This window comes from Crotalus tigris, unplaced genomic scaffold (genome assembly GCF_016545835.1).
Source record: "Crotalus tigris isolate CLP2741 ecotype Arizona unplaced genomic scaffold, ASM1654583v1 scf7180000018806.1695572, whole genome shotgun sequence".
Lineage (NCBI taxonomy): Eukaryota > Metazoa > Chordata > Lepidosauria > Squamata > Viperidae > Crotalus > Crotalus tigris.
In genome coordinates this window covers 463,039-482,989 of record NW_024097205.1, presented here as the reverse complement: position 1 = coordinate 482,989, position 19,951 = coordinate 463,039, and the positions used below count along the sequence as shown (strand labels likewise).

Here is a 19,951-nt window from a genome sequence, read left to right as displayed (position 1 = left end):
TTTTTGTTTTTTGTTTTTTGTTTTTTTGGTGTTTAAGTACATATAAACTGTAGTGCAAGTTTGGCTTTTCTTAGACAATAAGCCTTTATCTCTTTGTTCCCAAAAGTTTATGCTGTGGATAGAAGAGGAACTAAATTAGACTTCAACAGGCAGCTTGTCTGAAGAATTTCCAGATAAGCAGTCAATAACTACTAGTTCTCAGTAGACCAGCCATGTAATTCTAATACTTTAACCTTCATAATCTCCATCTTGGCTTGGATTCATTATCTCAATAACTTTATGTCCTGCTTCATCCTCTGTAATTTTGTGACCATGTGTAACCTGCTTTGTGGTAAATCATGTTATTTAGTAGTACCTAATCATTTGAAGAGTTTACAAACTGTCGGGTTAAGTAGGGAATTGACTGATGGGATAGTCGGTCCATGGGACCTTGCAGACTAGGCATTCCCAAGATGGTACTGTACTGTAGTTATAAAATTGAAGAGATCTGGAAGACATCACATTGAGAAAATTATTCAGACTGCTGCAATCTCTGATTAGTTAAGCCAGAGGCAGTCAAATTTGGGTCTGGTATTCATATTTGAAAGCATATTCTGGGTCTCTTACAAGTTAGTTATTACATGGGAAATGTTGTCTGAAATATTGCTAAAGTGGATGTGAATAGCTAACAATGCTGATGTAAGATATCCAAGGGCACATTGGTGCCCTTTTTCACTACACTGCCTATCTGTGTTGATTCAGACAGAGGTTCCTGTCTTTACTTTCACATAGTGTATCATGCTTTCATACTTTTGACTTTACACATAGGAACAGCAACATTGATCTTAATTATCCAGTCATAAGCTCTGGTCAAATATCACAGTGTCCAATTATATGCATTACATAACAAATTTTCCATATGGCAAAATCAAGTAGCTTCAGGTCATCTAAATCTACATTGTTAAGCATTGCAAAATATCCATGTGGAACTTTTCCTCTTCCTTTTACCACATTGCTTGTTTACCTTTAAATTTATACAACTATTCATATAGAGTACTCCCTTGAAATCCAAGGTAGTTTTTTTCTATTACCCTTCTTGATTTAGATATTTGGGGGGAAGGGATTCCTGATATAATTCTAGATGATAAAATTTCAAAGCCTTTTTAAAAGTTCTTCTTAGCTTCAGATAATTTCTGGGAGCAACTAAGGCAAGATAATTATGAGGGTGGTTTACAGAGCCCAAGATTCTAATTCAGCCATAGAAATCTACAAGGTGAATTTGGATTCCCTCTGAGTCCAACTACCCAAAGGGTTGTTTGATGCAGGGAAAATACAAGGAAGCAAATCCATATGTGGAATATGAATCTTTAAGTGTTGTGGAAAAAAATACAAGAAAGAAATGCAATAAATCTAGCAAGACATAAAAGGATTAGAGAGTATACATTCCCAGAATACATTGTTTTTGCAGGATTGCTGGCAACATTCCCAACATTCCCATTCAAGGATGATTTCTTTCACATTTGTGTTTAGAATCATAAAACGGATACATATAAGCCAAGGGGTTTTAGATGCTTTGCCCTTCAAATAACCTTTTACAAATTGACTTGCCATCTACTGAGAAATCATTAAGTATCTGCTGCAAAACCTCTATGTACTGTATCACAAAGGAACCAGGAAATATATATAGTCTAATTTTACTCATATTAAGATGAATGATCTAATCCTAATATTTCTGTTACCTTGTTCATTTGTTTGCGGGTAAGAGATCTTCCTGAGATTGAAAGTGACCCAAAAGTTATATGAAATCTGAAAAATGGAGAACATGAGTTGCAAAACCTGCAGTTTTGTATATATTATTGGTCATTTTTAGAAGTGAGTCCTAGAATTCCGCATGGCTTTTTCCTCAGTAAAGAGGCATCAGATTTCATTCTTAATCAAGGTACAAGGACTCAAGAAGGAATTATTTATTTCAACGTTTTAAACAAGCCATAGGTAATGTCAGGCCTTACATTCCTAGGGTGGATAAAAGCTTGCTTTATTTTATCCTGATTGGAAATATTGCCAGATATTGAGAGAAATATTTTTATGAAAAATGTACCAAAATAGAGGTTCAAGGAACACATCAAGGCAATATTTCATTATTGGTTGTAGGAAATATGCATTTTATTTGGATGTGTGGTTCTGACTGAGAAGCAATAGTTGAATCTGCCTATAATAACCAAGATTTTTTTAAAAAAATTAGAGATGGCCATATGCAATGCAGTCCTGTGCATGTTTAGTTAAAAATAATTTCCACTGAGCAAAGTTGTGTGTATAGACTGAAATCCTAAGAGAGGTTTGTACAATGCACCCATGTAAAATATAGTTGGGTAGTTTGTAAATCATTGGGTTGTGGCAATACAGCAATCCGAATGAGGATACATGGTTCAGATTAAAAATATACACTAATGTAATTTTGTCATAAACAAAAGTTTAAAAGATTAAAATGATAAATTGAAGATCCTGAATCCTGTGGCTTTTCCTTAATTTGACAAAGAGCAATAGTTCATTGGCTCCTTGCATTCTTCAGATCATTGTAAAAACAAATATAAAAATAATGAAGATAAATGTTTATTTCCTTGTTGTGGAAAATATTGCCAAAGTGTACTTAGCATCAATAAAAAAAATAAAAGATTGGGATTTATTGGGGTTCAAAAACTTGATTTGCTTTTCTTTGTACAGTGCACAATCTTACTGAAGTTCTTTGCTATACAAATAATTAAAATCTATTAAATTCACATTACCTAACTGGCTTTCTCTGAGATGCTACAGGATGTCATCTCACAGCATAAATTGAAAGGAAGGATATGCAATTTAATCTTATTTAGATGTTGTGTTATTACTGAAATTAGTCCAGCTGTCCAGGAGTAATATTAGCACAGCCCTTTTTATCCGACAGGCATTGAGTTCAGGTGTCCATTTTAAAAAACCCAGAAGTTATATGCAGAATGGCAAGAAATATAGTAGACATTGTCATACATTGAGAAAAGTTCCTAGAACCTGCTGCATTCAAAACAGAGACTTTGTCACTTAGCTGCAGGGTTTTGTTTTTTTTTTTCTCTTCTTGAAAATAAGAAATTCAGCAATGATGGGAAATCTGTGATCCCTCAAATATGTCTGAATAAAATTCTCTGCACCTTGTATCATTGGTCATGTTGGCTGGGATTGCAGGAATTGTAGTTTGGCAAAAGTAACAGAAGGTAGCACAGGGTACCTGTAGAACCACAACTGTAGCATTAGCATTTTTTTGCTACCTAAGGGACTGTATTAATTTCATAGGGGAATCAGTTAGCATATGTAGCTATTATACCACTTCATTATACAGTATGTCTTGTTGTATTAAATCTCACTGCATACTTAGTAACCCTCTGAGAGCAATTAACTGAGAAGCTCCTTTTCTTGGCATTTCAGTGAGCTTCATGCCAGTTTTGAAAGATGTTCTTTAACCACAAGAATTGTGTTGTGATATATATAGAGACACGAATTAAGGAAGGTTAATGAAAACCAGTCTTCCCCAGTCATTTTCCTTTGGAAGTACTGAATCTGTGATTTTTAGAATACACAGCTGGAATAGCTAGAAGATGGTAGCTGAATATTGTGAGAGTCGGTGTTCCCAGTGCTTCTGAAGAATGCTGGATGGAAGAGGCTGATGTAGACGACTCTAATGTAGGCAAATTAAAGGAATAACTAGGCATAAAGCAGCTTGTTGTAAACTTGAAAGTCCTTGTTATGCATGTAGTCCTCAACTCACAACTGTAATGGAGCGTGCAAATTGTGACATTCAAGCAAGGCACCGATGTGATTGCCTCACCTAATAACCCCAGTTCTTGTCTAGGGAGTTTGTGAATTCCAGATTGATTATAAAGTACAAAAGCAACATAGCGCTGTTCGAGAAGCAGGTGCCATTTCAGAGCAGCCAGAATTCATTGCAGACAGTCCCAAAATGGTTCTACTTCTGGGACAGTGCCACATAGTCTCAATGTAGGGAGACCACATGCCAAATTGGCTGCTTCCAAAGGAGATCTATGGAAAAGGTAAGTGACTGAGCCATAATGAGGGTGGCTCAGGCAGGAAACCCTATATCATTTCGGACAAATGGGTGTCCAGTCTCTTCTTAAAAACTTCCAGTGTTGGAGCATTTACTGCTTCTGGAGGCAGGTTGTTCCACTGATTAATTGTTCTAACTGTCAGTTAATTTCTCCTTAGTTCTAGGTTGCTTCTCTATTTTATTAGTTTCCACCCATTGCTTCTTGTCCTGCCTTCAGGCGCTTTGGAAAATAGCTTGACTCCCTCTTCTTTGTGGCAACCTCTGAGATATTGGAACACTGCTATCATGTCCCCCCTCATCCTTCTCTTCATTAAACTAGACATACTGTACCCAATTCCAGCAACCGTTCTTTATATGTTTTAGCCTCCAGTACCCTAATCATCTTTGTGGCTCTTCTCTGTATTCTTTCTAGAGTGTCAACATCTTATTTACATCATGGTGACCAAAACTGGATGCAGTATTCCAAGTGTGCCTTACCAAGGCATTATAAAGTGGTATTAACACTTCATGTGATCTTGATTCTATCCCTCTATTAATGCAACCTAGCACTGTGTTGGCTTTTTTGGCAGCTGCAGCACACGGCTGGCTCCTATTTAAGGGATTGCCCACTAGGATTCTGAGATTCCTCTCACAGTTGCTACTATTGAGCAATGTGACACCTATACTGTACTTGTGCATTTGGTTTTTACCTATGCATTTGGATGGGAGGATGTTAGGTGGGGGGCACTTCAGCATCCCTGTGGTTGGTCATTAGGACATGCAGATTGCCAAGCACCCAAATTTTGTTCACATTATTGCAGGGGTGCAACAGCAGCCGTAACTTTGGGCGGGGGTTGTAAATTTCTTTGTTCAGTGCCATCGCAATTTTCAAGAGTCGCTGAATAAACAATCATAAGTTAAGGACTACCTGTATTGTATCTATCCTTCCTCTGGTCATTCCCCCCTTTGCATTTAAACTTTCTGTCTTCACAGGCATTCAGAAGAAGGCCTTGGCTTCAGATAGTGCAGTTCCCTGCTCACATTGCTAAACTAAGAAAGTAGCATTTTGACAGAGTTTCAATTTGTAATAAGCATGTATGCTTCCTACTCCTAGATCTTGCAAAGACATCACAATGCTGAAGTTGTGTCAGCCTGGGATTTCCATGGTAACTGGCTGAGTTATTAACACAAGATAACAGGCTCTGCTGGTGATCTGGCAAAAACCAAGGGAGAGAGTGGGTGGCCAACTATTGCAAGAATTCTAAATTTGTAAAGACTTTTTTTTTCTGTGGGTCTAACTTCCGGGTAGCAGAGATGGGTTAGAAAGTTACATCCTGAGGGCAAGATGCAAGTAGAAAGAACATTTATGTTTATATCCTACCTTTCTATGCAACTCAGTAGATGCATGGAGATATATGGATTTCATGATGGGCATGTTTTGGAATAAGACTGAAAATCAATCAGAGCTCACAAACTATTAAAAATCAGTCACAGATTAGATTCATATTACATTTAATTCTATGCAGGTTGATCATGAAAAAAGATTGTAGGTATAGAAAATCTGTTTTTGTAGATTTTTTCCCCACCCAATTTGAAAAAAACGAGAGAGATATAAATTGAATTAGCATTTCCATTATTTATGTCTGATCTGGCTCAAAGTCAGTGCTTTCCCTACAATGTGAAAAGTCCCAATCTCTAACCTTGAAACTTCAGTAAGATGAGCTGGCCTCTTTGCTAAGATTCAGAATAACTTGTAATGGGAAGCACTAATACAGAAATACCTTAAATAATAACTCACCCTCTTTGGTAATAACTTCCTTCCTGATGTATTCGAGGACATTAGTAATAGTAATAGTAGTAAAGTTGGAAGGGACCTTGGAGGTCATCTAGTCCAACCTCCTGCTCAGGCAGGAAACCCTACACTATTTCGGACAAATGGCTGTCCAGTCTCTTCTTAAAAACTTCCAGTGTTGGAGCATTTACTGCTTCTGGAGGCAGGCTGTTCCACTGATTAATTGTTCTCACTGTCAGGAAGTTTCTCCTTAGTTCTAGGTTGCTTCTCTCCTTGATTAGTTTCCACCCGTTGCTTCTTGTCCTGCCTTCAGGTGCTTTGGAAAATAGCTTTATTCCCTCTTCTTTATGGCAGCCCCTGAGATATTGGAATACTGCTATCATGTCCCCCCTTGTCCTTTTCTTCGTTAAACTAGACATACCCAATTCTAGCAACCGTTCCTTATATGTTTTAGCCTCCAGTCCCCTAATCATCTTTGTTGCTCTTCTCTGTACTCTTTCTAGAGTCTCAACATCTTTTTTACATCGTGGTGACCAAAACTGGATGCAGTATTCCAAGTGTGGCCTTACCAAGGCATTGAACAGTGGTATTAATACTTCACGTGATCTTGATTCTATCCCTCTGTTAGTGCAGCCTAGCACTGTGTTGGCCTTTTTGGCTGCTGCAGCACACTGCTGGCTCATATTTAGGTGATTGTCTACTAGGACTCCGAGGTCCCTCTCACAGTTACTACTGTTGAGCATGGTGCCACCTATGCTGTACTTGTGCATTTGGTTTTTCTTGCCTAAATGTAGAACCTTGCTTTTTTCACCATTGAATTTCATTTTGTTAGTTAGTACCCAGTGCTCAAGTCTGCCCAGATCCTCCTGTATCTTAAGTCTGTCTTCTGGAGTGTTGGCTATTCCTGCCAGCTTGGTGTCGTCTGCAGATTTGATTCTCTTTTTCACATTTTTCTTTTGTGCTCACATTACTATCCAGAGGAAATGTAACCTGTAATATTTCCTGTAAGCCATCTTGAGTCGCCATGAGCAACTAGGCAGCAATATAGATTTTCCAAATAAATAAATAGCCACAGGAAATTATGTTTACTGATTATTAAATATATTTACTACTTGTTTGTTAAATTTATTTACTGCTTATCTCACCATGGAATTACTCTGGGCAGCTTACAACAGTAAAAGGGAGAACAAAATAGTAAAAAATGTAAACAAATAAAAGCAAAGGAATGGAAACAATAAAAATAAACCTTACCTTTTAGCTTATCTGAGGATGCAAAGGAAATTACAACAATAAACCAAAGTATAAAACATATGACAAAGTTTTAAAGAATATAAAACACCACCATAAAATCCATTAAAGTCAGAATCTTAAAATTAAGTTTAATATTAAAAATGGAACCAGGAAATAGCTTTCCCCATCGCAATGCTAAAGAAAAGGAAGAAAAGGAAAAGGAGAGCATGAACTGGCAACTTGGATGTTATGGGTAGTCTCCGACTTACAATGGTTCATTTAGTGACTGTTTGAAGTTACAACAGCCCTGAAAAAAGTCACTTATGACTGTTTTTTACACTTATGACTTTATTGCATCCCCATGGTCACATGATCAACATTCAGACACTTGGCAACTGACTCAAATTTATGACAATTGCAGGGATTGTGTGATCATCTTTTGCGAAGCTGTATTCACTTAACAACAGTGTTACTAACAACAATAGTGATTAATAACTGCAATGATTCACTTAACAACTGTGACAAGAAAGGTTGTAAAATGGAGCAAGGAAAATCAGTTGAAGATGTTTTACAGATGGCATCTTCCACCAGCAAAGCTTGCCAAGATGTTCCAGAACAATTTGCCAACATGTTGGAAATGTAAAAAAAGTACATGGAACATATTATCATTTATGGTGGACATGCCCAGTTGCGAAAAAATACTGGATTAAAATAAGAAGATGGATCGAAGAAATAATAGACCAACCCGTAGACTGGAAACCAGAGATCTTTTTGCTGGGTATTTTAAACAGAAAATATAGTAAAGAAATACAGTACTTAATTCTACATATAACAACGGCAGCAAGAATAGCATATGCACAGTTCTGGAAAAATGAGAATATACCATCAGAGGAAGAAGTGATAAGAAAAATCCTGGACTGTGCTGAGATGGACAAATTAACAAAAGAGATAAAAGAAAAGGAAGACACAGAGTACTATCTAATATGGAACAAGTGGTATGACTGGTTGGAGACTAGAAATAATAGAGGAGAATAAATGTGGAAAGGTCAAAAGTGGAAAATGTGTGTATAATAATGTATAGTAATAATAATATGTGTTATTCTTAGTATGAACTATAGTATCAAGGAAGAAAAATGCAAATAAGAAACAATGGGGCAACAAGGACAAATATTCTAAAGAAGAATGGGGGGGAAATGTAAATATTAGAAGATTACCATTACGAAATAGCTGTTTAAAAAAAGGGAGGAGTATATACTGTGTGTGTATGTGTGTCATGTTTTGTTTTGTTTTGTTGGTTTAAAAAATATTTTAAAAAATGGAGCAAAACTCACATAATTGTCTCACTTAGCAACAGAAATTTTGGGCTCAATTATGGCCGTAAGCCGAGGACTACCAGTATGTGCCAGCCTGAGAGGACAGCTGACAGTCCTGGAATTTCTATGGTAGCTCTTGCCACTTAAACCATTAATCAATTAATTCAGATTACTAAAGAAAGCACTTTTTCAAGAAGTTCTGTCTTCTGTTCCAGTTCCAAATTTGCTGGATTTCATATTCCATAACTTTCCCTCTATCTTCTAATCAAATTTGTCTCGCAATAGGAATATATTGATGATATGAACTCAGATCCTTAAGTCATATGCTTTGTTTTCTGATTTTGCCTCTTGCCTCCTCCTCCTCCTCATTTGCATTTAGTATAGCCACCTCCCCCCAAAGACTTAGAGGTCAAGGATGTTTGATAAAATTCTACCACTAACAGCTTAACCATTGGATATTTTCTTCTTGGGTCCCAAGAGTCAAATGAAACCAACTGCCTAATTTATTCACTTAAGGCTAGGAAAATTCATGTCCAGTTGTCAAGGACATAAAGAACATTACTTTTTTAAAAAACCACAGTAAGATTCAGGATTGATGTTGCAAAGAAAATATAAAAAAATATTACCAGCACATCAAGAATCCATGTTCAAGCGATAGGTCATTCTATGAACGTCTGCCTCTTATGCTTCAAGATTAAGACACAACTTTGATTCAGATGCTTTGCATGCTTATTGAGGTTTCCCAGGCTCTGTTTGAATTTAAGACTCACTCACTCTGAAAATCCATCAAAAGTAAAAGAAACATAGGAAGGGCAATAGACCCAAAATAGCAGTAACCTTTAAAGCATGGGAATGTTTCATTTCTCTGCTGAAACTTTACCTAAGAAAAAGCATTATAACTCTTTTGATCTTAGAATCTCCCTCCCTCCCCCCGTTGCATCCTTTTCCCGGCATTGTCTAAACAAAACTGCTAACTTGAAATGGATGAATATTTTAATTTCTATTTCTTCAACATTTTATGAACCAACATTCTTCATCCTAATGCTTGTCAGATGTTTGGGACCATAGCTTTTAGAATCCCAAAAGCCATGTAAATGTGCTCTCAACATGTAAGGAGAACACCAGGTCATGAGAAGCTGCTATATGCTTTGGAAATATTCCTTGTCTTAGAGAAGAGGTCCCCAACATTTTGGGCACCAGGGACCGGTTATGTGGAGAGAGTTTTTTCCATGGACTAGAGGGGGTGTGGTTTTGTGTGCTGCCCGAATCCTGTGGATAAGGCTTTCCTTGTTTGTGCAGACCAGTTGCTGGCAGGCCATGGCCCCGTACTGGTCTACGGACTAGGGGTTGGGGACCCCCTGTCTTAGAGCATAGCCATCCCATAGAACCCATTTTATTTTGGGTATTCATCTTTCCTTATTTCAGCCATAAAGTCTATTATAAAAATATATTTTAGAAACAGTTGCTATAATTATTTTTCAATGAATTTGGAAGATGTTATTTATAGCTACGGCCCAAGAGATTGGTAGGGCAACTCCTGAAACTTGTTTATCCATTTATAGAATTAATGCAGCCTGCTTTGAATAGTAGGGGAACTCGATTCATTCCTAAACTGTTCAGTAAGGTTTTCAAGCAAAATAAGAAATTATAATCAATAGAAACCAGGTGAGTTTGCAAAAGGAATGAATGCACTAGCCCAGGGGTCTTCAAACTTGGCCCTTTTATAACTTGTGGACTTCAACTCCCAGAATTCCTCAGCCAGGCATTAGCCTAATGAGCCATGTAACCTCATTCAAGGTATGTCCCCTTGATACTATCCTGTGACCAGCAAGCTGTCAGGAAGTTTCTCCTTAGTTCTAGGTTACTTCTCTCTCCATTGCTTCTTGTCTTGCCTTCAGGTGCTTTGGAGAATAGCTTGAAATAGATAGAAACAACATTATATGTCCAGAAGAAATGATCATAATTTGTGATGAACACCCGATGGAATAGTATGGTTAACAATCTTATGGAATATGAGAAGCGAAGGGTCCAACATACCTCTTGAGAAAGAATATTCTAGGGCAGAGGTGTCAAATTGGCGGCCCATGGGCCTGATGCATCATGTACAGGCCATGCCCACCACAGCTCCACAGAGACAAAAAACAATGATACATCACGATACGTCATGTGACATGACCAAGTTTGACACCCATGTTCTAGGGAGTGCATGCTCTGCTGGAGAAGGTTAGCCAACTAGACCAACCACCATGCACTTCTGATGGGTAAAGAATTGTTTGCAGAACCCCTCTTGATGTTCAAATTTTATTCCATACAGTATTAACCTTGTGAACTCTAAAGCTTCCTCCTTCCGTTATGTATTAAAGATGGACAGTGATTAATATTTATATGTTACTTATATGTAAGGGTGTAGGTCTATACATATGTTGAATATAGTATGTTTTAAATGTGTGTTATGTATGTGTACACTTCAAGAGCAAGCAACTAAATTTCATTTTTAATGTGTGCCATGTACCACAGTAAAAAATGACAATAAAGATTACCTATCTGTCTGTCAGATCAGAGTGGCAGATTCAATTCAGGTAAAGCTGTGCCTGATATAACCCAGAACTACACCATAGTGAATTTTAAAGGTGATGACTAGCACTTTGAATTGGACTCAGATGTTCACTTGGAGCCTATGCAGCAATCTCAGAATTTGTGCTATTTTGCAGAGATGGGCTTGGCCCTCCAGCATTCTGGTTACTCCATTCTGCACAGCTGCAGATGCTAAGTCATTGTCAAGAGCACACTAACATACATTACTTACTTTAGCCCAGTTGAAGGCAGGAATCACTGTACCTAAGGTATCATGGACTAGGGGAAATCATAATTGGTGCATCAACTGGACAAAGATTTTCCTGGCACAGCTTTGACCTGCTGCTCTTGAACCTGAGTTCAAGAGGACCACCAAGTCATGAACTAACTTCTTAAGGGAGAACACTATTCATCCAAAGTAACTTCTAGGAATGGTGTTACAACATGCCCTAATGTTGGCCAAACAACTTTGTCCTGGAAGGTTGTAATTTGAGCTTGTTTCATCTCATCCAGGTCTTGACATCTTCAACTTCAACAGCAGTTACGGCACACCGTGGGATGACAATTCACCCCAAACCACTACATACTTACTAGTGATTTCATATAAGCAGCAGAGGATACTGAGCCCCAAATAACTTTAAACGGGAATAAGCAAGTGCTAGAGTTCTTCTTAATAATAATAATTACCAACTGGAATCACCCAATTAGTTGGGAACAAAATTACCTTAAAGGGTATCCCAACTTTCAATTCTTGCAGGTGATATGAAAGGTACAATAATCAATAACATGCTGTTAATGCTGCTAAACAGCAAATGCTGCCAAGTAGACTAGCAGAACCAAAACACTTGCCCACCTATGTTCTAACCAAAATTATCAACCATAGTGCTCTATGTTGTTTTTATCCCAAATGAGACTGCACCAAATGCTAAATAGCAGGAATACAGATATAAGAACCTCTATAGTGAACTCATCACCACATTCTCAGTGACTTTCCACAAAAAAAGAGGTAGGGAAGAAGTTGTCAATGTTGGCTAAATCAAGGAAGGACCCTTTCAAGATATCAAGATTAGTGTTAGGTACCATCTTCTTCAAAATCTATTTTTTTTAAAAGAATCCTTTATTCTCCTTTGCTATGAAAAAATGTACTTCATTTGAAGGGTTGTTTCAAATTTCCATTTCTAAAGTTTTCTAAATTTATTTTGTTCAACAGATTTCAGGGTCACATTCTAGTGACTTTTCTGATTATTCATGCTGATGGATTTTGGGATTTGGGGATCTATTTCCTGACATATGATACATCTTTTAAGTTAGAACTATTATTGTAGTTTTGAGTGATCCCATAAGTGTTCTAGAGAAATTTGATTTTCTTGATTTACCCTCTCAGTTTTCCATTTTAAGTAAGAATTAACTTAAGACACAATTATGACTGTGTTAGACTGCCGTAACCAAAGTTCTTCTAACATGTAACGTAAATTTGATGCTGCTGCTGTTATCAAAATTCACAGCTCAATTTAAAATCAAAACTTTGGAGCAACTGCAGAACTATTTCCCCTAAATCCCTTAAGGGAAGACATAGCAACTTTTTCAGATCTGCAACTCCCGGTTAAGGCAGTTTAACACAGTAATAATTGTGTCTTAAGTTAATTAAAATGAAAAGCTGAGAGGGTATGTTCATATTAGTAAAGTTGGAAGGGACCTTGGAGGTCATCTAGTCCAACCCCCTGCTCGGGCAGGAAACCCTACACCATTTCGGACAAGTGGCTGTCCAGTCTCTTCTTAAAAACTTTCTCTAGAACACTTGTGGGATCACTTAAAACTACAATAATAGTTCTAACTTAAAACAAAAAACAACTCAAACCCAAACAAATCTCACTAGATGTCAGTAAATGAAATTTCATGGGAGACTCCTGAAATTTCACAAGACTAATATAAGAGGTCACAAGATGCTCACAGAACATGCTCGTAGAACATCTTTGGGATTATTTCAGATTTTAATTTTTAAATAGTAATATTAGGAATAGTGATGATTATGTTTAATGGATTGTGGATGTTATGGCATTTGGAAACATGGTTACAGTATTTATCACTCGTGTCTGAATACCCTGCCGTGCAGTGCATGCTCAGCAAAGCCAGCCAAAAGGCTGGCCTTGCCCCTGGAGAACTCTTACTATTTTATGCTTCCATTGCCTGGGAAATACCTGATTCAGTTCAGATTCATGTATTAGCTTTCATTAATGCCTATGGCTTCTGTCTTTCAGGGTCAACCGGCAAGTGCATGTTCCTTCCTACGTCGTGTGTGCTGTGCAGCTTTACCCCTCCAGTTGCTGCTGTTGCTTCTGCTACTCCTTGCCTTTCTGCTCCCTCTAGCAGAGGAGACCCACAGCTGCAAGCTTACCAACAACTTTGCACACTCCTTCAACTTAATGCTGAGACATGATCGCCCACCGCCAATTTAAGTTCTCCTCACCTGCAGTGCAGCTAAGTTGACAGATTGCATTTTCCCACTGGTTTTCCCCTGCAGATCTTTATCTTGTATAACTCCTTCCAGAATCATGGCAACTGTTAAGGAGTCCATTTAAACTGGAAATTTGGTTAAATGACCGCCATTATCCAATTATGCTCAGGCTGGAGAAATGAAGTATTCATATTTAGAGCTAAAACATGTTTTTTAAAATATATGGCTATATTTATATTGTATATATGAAAAATATCCTGACAACAGTATTTTCAACAAATCCTGCTCTTTATTTGAGTATGTCTTTGTTGAAAAATAGTCTGTGCTAAGCACAAAAATAAAAAGAATAATATAAGAAGGTATGAAAAATAGCTTACCACCCAAAGGTAGCAGCAGCCATGTATCGTTCTCCTTCCTGTGTTTTTACATACATCATGCTTTGTTTACCGATTGAAAAAAGGTAATTGATTAATTTAGCCAGTTAATTCCTTATTGAATCTATATAATATGCATAATCCAGATGTGGATTTTCTACCCAACTCTTCCCATTGATCACCAAGGCTATTGCTAATAGGATATTCATCTGACAAAATACAGATGTATTCGAAGCCCTGTATGCAAAGATGCATGCATAAGCTGGAAAAGGCCTTAACTTATATCCTGGGAAGGGAATGAGGGATGCCTCTTTTAATATGCCACTTGCCCTCTGCAGATTTTATGTGTGCCTGTATGAGAAACAGTATATTTTTTTAAATTCTCCTGTCCAGATAATTGTAATTGATTATTGTTAAAGGGAAGGCCATAACTCAGTGAGAAATAACATTTTGTGTGCAAAGGATTCCAGTTGCTATCTATAGCATTGAAGTTTGGGTTTGTTTGAATCTCTGGAGATTTGCTACAGAAAACATTGCACTAAATGGTCCAGTGGTCTGAATAAATATGTTGCTGCTTCCTATTTCCCCATATTCATTGGTTAATGTCACCCCACTGACCATGTGTCTTTCATTGTGGCAGTTGCCAATATCCTCATCTCACATCTTTTTATGTGTACACCTTACTAGCAGAAAGGGGAAACCACCATGGAGTTGCCCTTTGGATCCCAACCATGATGGATTTTTTAATCACATCTCATTATACTTAATGCTGAAATAGAGTGAAAACAACAAAATTAACAAGGCATTCCTTGTTAAATTCCCTTGTTAATTTTATATGATAACAAAAATGCAGAAGCAAATGGCATGCAGTCATAAAAATAAAAATAAATTTTAAAAATCAGGCTGGTTCTTTGGACCAGCCATTCTCTCTCAGCCCAACCAACCCTGGTCATATTCCCCAAGAACAAGTATTAGATGACATAAAACCTCTGATCTTCAGGGTGGCATATAGTCAGCATAATTAGTAGTTATGAAAATCTTAATTTGTCCCATCAGTTTATCTGATCCCTTTTCTACAAGCTGTAAGTGATGAGACTTAGATTCATGTCAGTGAAACAGTTTACACTGCAGAGGCAATATGATTAATTCCACCAAAGCTGAAGTGAATCATGACCCGGATTGCCTCAACAAAACCATTTGGGTGGCCTCCTACCACATAGGCCAGTTTGCAGGAGAAGATTCTTCCCAATTTTTTTCTCAACAGGACAGTTCCCAAGATAGGCAGTTCTGGGATTACCCACATTGTACCTCAGAGCTTCCTGGCTTAGAAGACCTCAATGTTGGGGTTTTGGAAAATAGTTTGCATAAGACAAGCACCATGTTCTCAGGATCATTTGTCTTTTCCTTTGGGAAATGTTGCAGAGGAGATCATCAGTTACCTCCTTGAAACTACATGCACGAAATATCTGGCCAACTATCAAATGATCACACTTGAATGGGCTCCAGATTGACTGCTTTGGATGCACACTACAATCAATCACAGCATTCATTGAAACTGCCATACTAAGAAGCCCTTGAGCAGTATGATGGGAGAAAGCTCCTTTCAGTCTTCCTCTGTAGCACTATCACAAGGAACTCCTCTCAGCCTTCTACCACAGATAAAACTCTGTAGGAGATCGCTGAAAGGTGGTACACAGTATGGTGAGATGAACCAACATGGTTGCTTCACTCTTAGAACCATTAGGGCCATATTGCTTTCCAAAGGTACTTTATGAAAATCTCTATTAAAGTTACATAGCTCTACTTTCTCCATTTTGTGGAAAGAAATGCCAACATAACTACACACTGCATGAAAAAGGATTTATTTTTGTTTATTCTCAATTTCATACTATTCAGCTAGATTGGATGACTTGGAATTCTCCTAAATAGTAAACAGGCATTGAGAATATATATCTGATTGTTCCCCACAGCATAGTTAAATCAGAGATGGCAAACTGTAGTTTGGATAGAATCATATAATGTGTTTTTAAATATTCTGTGTGTGTACTTTAGCTGGGTTCACACATCATGCTAAATCATAGTGTGGTTTTCTTTGGTTTTTAGTTTACCATGTAAATCATGGTTTGTGGCTTAGCACAATTTGGTTTCTTCAGACAGCATTGTTAAAAAATGAAATAGCTGTGATTCACTGCACTGTATAAACCCGGTCAGTTTCTATAAATAAAATCAGCCTTCTATTCCAAGTAAATAACCCAGTAGAAGACCTATTCACTGCCTTCTTAAATCTTACAAAATATTAAATATGTTTGAACATAGTATGGATAGCACAGCTGGAACCCTGAGCCATATTCTGAATCTGCAAAGACACTCCAATGTATCCAGGAGATACAGGAAGACATGAAAAGGAGAGCAAGTGGACAGAATAGAGAAGAGGAACAATGTGGAAGGCAAATTGGCCAGCACAAAATAAAAGTATAGTCCTGAGATGCTCTCATAAAATAATTCTGTTAGTTCAAAACAGGGCTGCTGGCTTTCCAACAATTCAGTGGACCTCTCCCTTCCCCAGTAACATGACAGACATGTAGAGGTTATTTTTTTATCTCAAATACATGAAAAGCTTCATCTGCAATTTCTACACTTCAGGTAGAGGAGTACAAGAGAAGGTAGGGCTGATTTTATTTATTTATGTCCCATTTTTATTTTTATAAATAACCCAAGTTGAACATTCTTCCTCTTCCTTCTTCCTTCTTCCTCCTATTTTCCCCCACAACAACCACCCTGTGAGGTGAGTTGGGGTAAGAGAATGTGACTGGCACGATGTCAACCAGTTGGCTTTCATGCCTAAGGTGAGACTAAAACAAATGGCTTTCTGGTTTCTAGTCTGATGCTTTAATCACTGCCATTTTTTTTCAGTTGTAGGCAAGACTCTGTTTTCAGGGTCATTATAGGGTAGGTTGTATCAGTCTACAGATTGATGTATTTGGCAGGATGCAGAATTACACCTGCAAAACAATGTTAGTAGCAGATTAGCTTTCTAATGGAATCCTCCAAGAAAAAAATCCTTTTGCAGCTTGAGTTGGTCCCCCAAGCCCCCCCCCAGCATGAAAAAATGCCTTGTGTACAATTGTACAACAGATCCAAAGTCTCCATCTTGTCTCTGTAAGTCTCCTAGAGTCCAGAAAGCAATAATATGACTTCCCCCTCAACTACAGCTAACAGGCAGATCACATGAGATATTGTTCTAAGGAAGCAGCTGATAAAATGTAGGAGAATTTTGTTCAGCTGACTTCAACCCTAATTCAAGGAAGAAGATAATTTACCTTTCAGTAATTCCCTAGATAACACTTAGCTATTGCAATGAATGTTTTGCTTAATGTATTATGTGGTTTACAAACCATGCTTTCTGGTTTAGTATGTTGGCCAAAGCTATTTATGTTTTATTCAGTATACCACAACTGTAGCTTAGTACAACGGTCCCCAACCCCTGGTCCGTGGTCCGGTATGGGGCCACGGCATGCCAGCAACTGATCTGTAGAAACAAGCAAAGCCCCATCTGTGGGATGCAGGCAATACACAAAACCAAGCACCCTCCAGTCCATGGAAAGACCTCTCTCCACGGAACCGGTCCCTGGTGCTGAAAAAGGTTGAGGACCTCTGGCTTAGTATATGTGAGAACCCAACTGAAGTTCCACACACATCTATTGGTAAGGTTTTCTGCAAAGGAAAGTCCCTTATATTCCTATTAGAAGGATGTATGGTCTTCTATGAAAAATAATGATTGCATTCTGTGAATATGTGCCATCAAAAGCCATCTAGGGAGGGGGGGGAAAGTCTTATGTGACTCTCCCTCCAGTCTGTACAAAGCTTGTGTTTTCAAGAAAACTCACTGTATGCATTGTTAACAAGAACAACAAACAAGACCAGCTGCAGCACATTCAGTCTGAAGGCTTAGAGTCTAAAGCAAAAGGGGTATTACTAGTTCAATGGCAATTCCAATCTTTTACCTTAAATACAGAAATAAGTATTGAAATTAAGAGTTAGCTGAAAAACAGGAATTGGCCACTCTTCAGTGCACACTAATTTATAATATGTCTTAGAGCCTGTTATTCTTTGGATTGATTATTATTATTAGAGGTAAACCTGAACTGAGACATCATTCAGATGAGTTCACGTATTTTTCTCTCCAACTTTGCATGGAGATGTATTTCTCTTTTGTAATTCAAAATATTTATGGAGATAAAATTGCATTTCCTGAAGTTCCAGGGAATGCAAATATATGAAAAGCAACATTTATATCTGATTTGTTATTACCTTTTAAACCATGTTTTGAATGCTAAATCATTTGCCAGGATGCCTGCTAGTTGAATAAGCAAACTGCATGAACAGCCCAATATAAAAACTGATTCCAGTCTTGGGAATAACAAAAGAGAAAAATGTCATTCTGCTTCATATCCACGTATGGTTCTAGTCAGCTATTCTGACTTTATTAAATATTAGTGAGACCGAAACCTACAGTGAATAAATTGTGCTTTCCCCTGTGAAAAACACTCTGAAACAACATAGCTTGGTTTCCGTGTTCAGGAAGGTTGGCAATCGGTTGTCCTCTTAACATTTTTATTAACCATTCCCTCTCATGGACCACATAGATTGGGATTGGCAATTGTTGATCCACCAGGGGGTGCCAGGCTGTCTCTCTGGCAGAAGATTCCTCTCTGCTTCTCCACCTTTTGTATTCCTGTGTAGCCCTTCATTTTGACATAGAAGCAAGTTAGTTACGGACTGCATGAATGCTTCAATTTTCTATTTCTATATAATGTCTGGCTTAGTATTTATCTGACTTTGGCTGACCTTGAAAAGACATGTTGTGTTTGATTTAATTAGTAGTTGGATGGGAGACTACCTGGGTTGTGAACTAGACTGTGAAGTCAGAAACATTCTGGGTGAAAGCAATTGCAAACCACTTCCATATTGTTACAAAGAAGGATGCATTCATAACGTCATCAGGAGTTGAACTTAAAGGGGGCTTTGTATACTTACATCCCTCAAGCAAACCAGCCCAGAGTATAAGAGAACCTAAAGGCTAATTCAGCTGTTATGAGACAAGGGTTTGGGCAGTAACATTATTTTTCTGTGAAAATGTTATTTGCCCTTTTCATATATTTCATTAAGTCTCAATTTATGATCTCTGGTCAGATTTGCATAAGATTCCCTGTGCACCTGCTAAAGTGGAAGATGTTATACTTATCATTGTTTATAGCAGTGAGACCAGCACTAGAGATTAAACTTGCCCTTTTAAGTTATTAAAATAAACTTTTTTCAGTGCCACAAGTTTTAGAATGCATGTGTTGAAATGAATCTGACCTGCACAAATGTACAGATGGCCCTTGTTAACTCATGGTTTCATTATCTGTGGTTTCATGTATCTGTAGCTGTTAAAAAGAGAGCAGACTTCAGTGGTAGCAGTTTTCACATATCTGTGGTTTGGGGCCATTTTCTCAAACTCTGCATATAACATGAAAGATGATGGGCAAATTTTTGTATGCAGAAAGTATATTTTTTCAAGGTCTCATTACCTATAGTATCATTATCCACAGTTGCTAAACTGGATTGGAATCTTGCAAATTTCCCAGTAGAGAGAGGGAATCCCATTATTTCCTCCAGCTGTGCCTGAAGCACATCACCCCCAAATCAGTTGCTTTTCTCACTTTAATTTCCACACTAAACTGGTGCCACAGCTTTTTAAAATTCTGGTCCTCCCCCCCCCATCCAATTGTTTCAAAGAAAATTCAGATGTCTTTACTTGGTTTTGGACTTTTTACACCAAACTTGGCCCTCTGAATATTTGGGAACAGAGATGCTGTTCCATTATTACAGAGGCCAATTAGATCAGGGGTCCTCAACTTTGGCAACTTTAAGACTTGTGGACTTCAACTCCCAGAATTCCTCCAAAGCTGGCTGAGGAATTTTGGGAGTTGAAGTCCACAAGTCATAAAAGGGCCAAGTTTGAAGACCCCTGTTTTACACTGTGGATTAAGAGCAGCAGCTGTTCTGCACATAAGCTGCTTCAAATGATTTAAGCAGAGGAGTGAAATCCAGAGCTCTGAAGCTGCTAAAGTGCATGTCACTTTATTCAGTGGTGGGATTCAAATATGTGAACAACCGGTTCTC

General features: G+C 37.9%; 1 protein-coding gene across 4 annotated transcripts in view; it reads left to right on the top strand.

Annotated features, from left to right (window-relative positions):
- The window catches only part of SYNE3 (spectrin repeat containing nuclear envelope family member 3), a 76,682-nt gene extending 56,946 nt beyond the window's left edge, over positions 1 to 19,736 (top strand). For 3 of the 4 annotated variants that reach the window (XM_039356188.1, XM_039356186.1, XM_039356189.1), the window contains exon 18: positions 13,213 to 19,736. In XM_039356188.1, coding sequence (XP_039212122.1) covers positions 13,213 to 13,410 — 198 coding nt within the window. In that variant the 3' untranslated portion in view covers positions 13,411 to 19,736. Of the gene's footprint in view, positions 1 to 106; positions 4,182 to 13,212 lie in introns of those variants that run through there. The other variant, XM_039356190.1, reaches the window with a different exon arrangement.
- Positions 19,737 to 19,951: the final 215 nt, after the last annotated feature.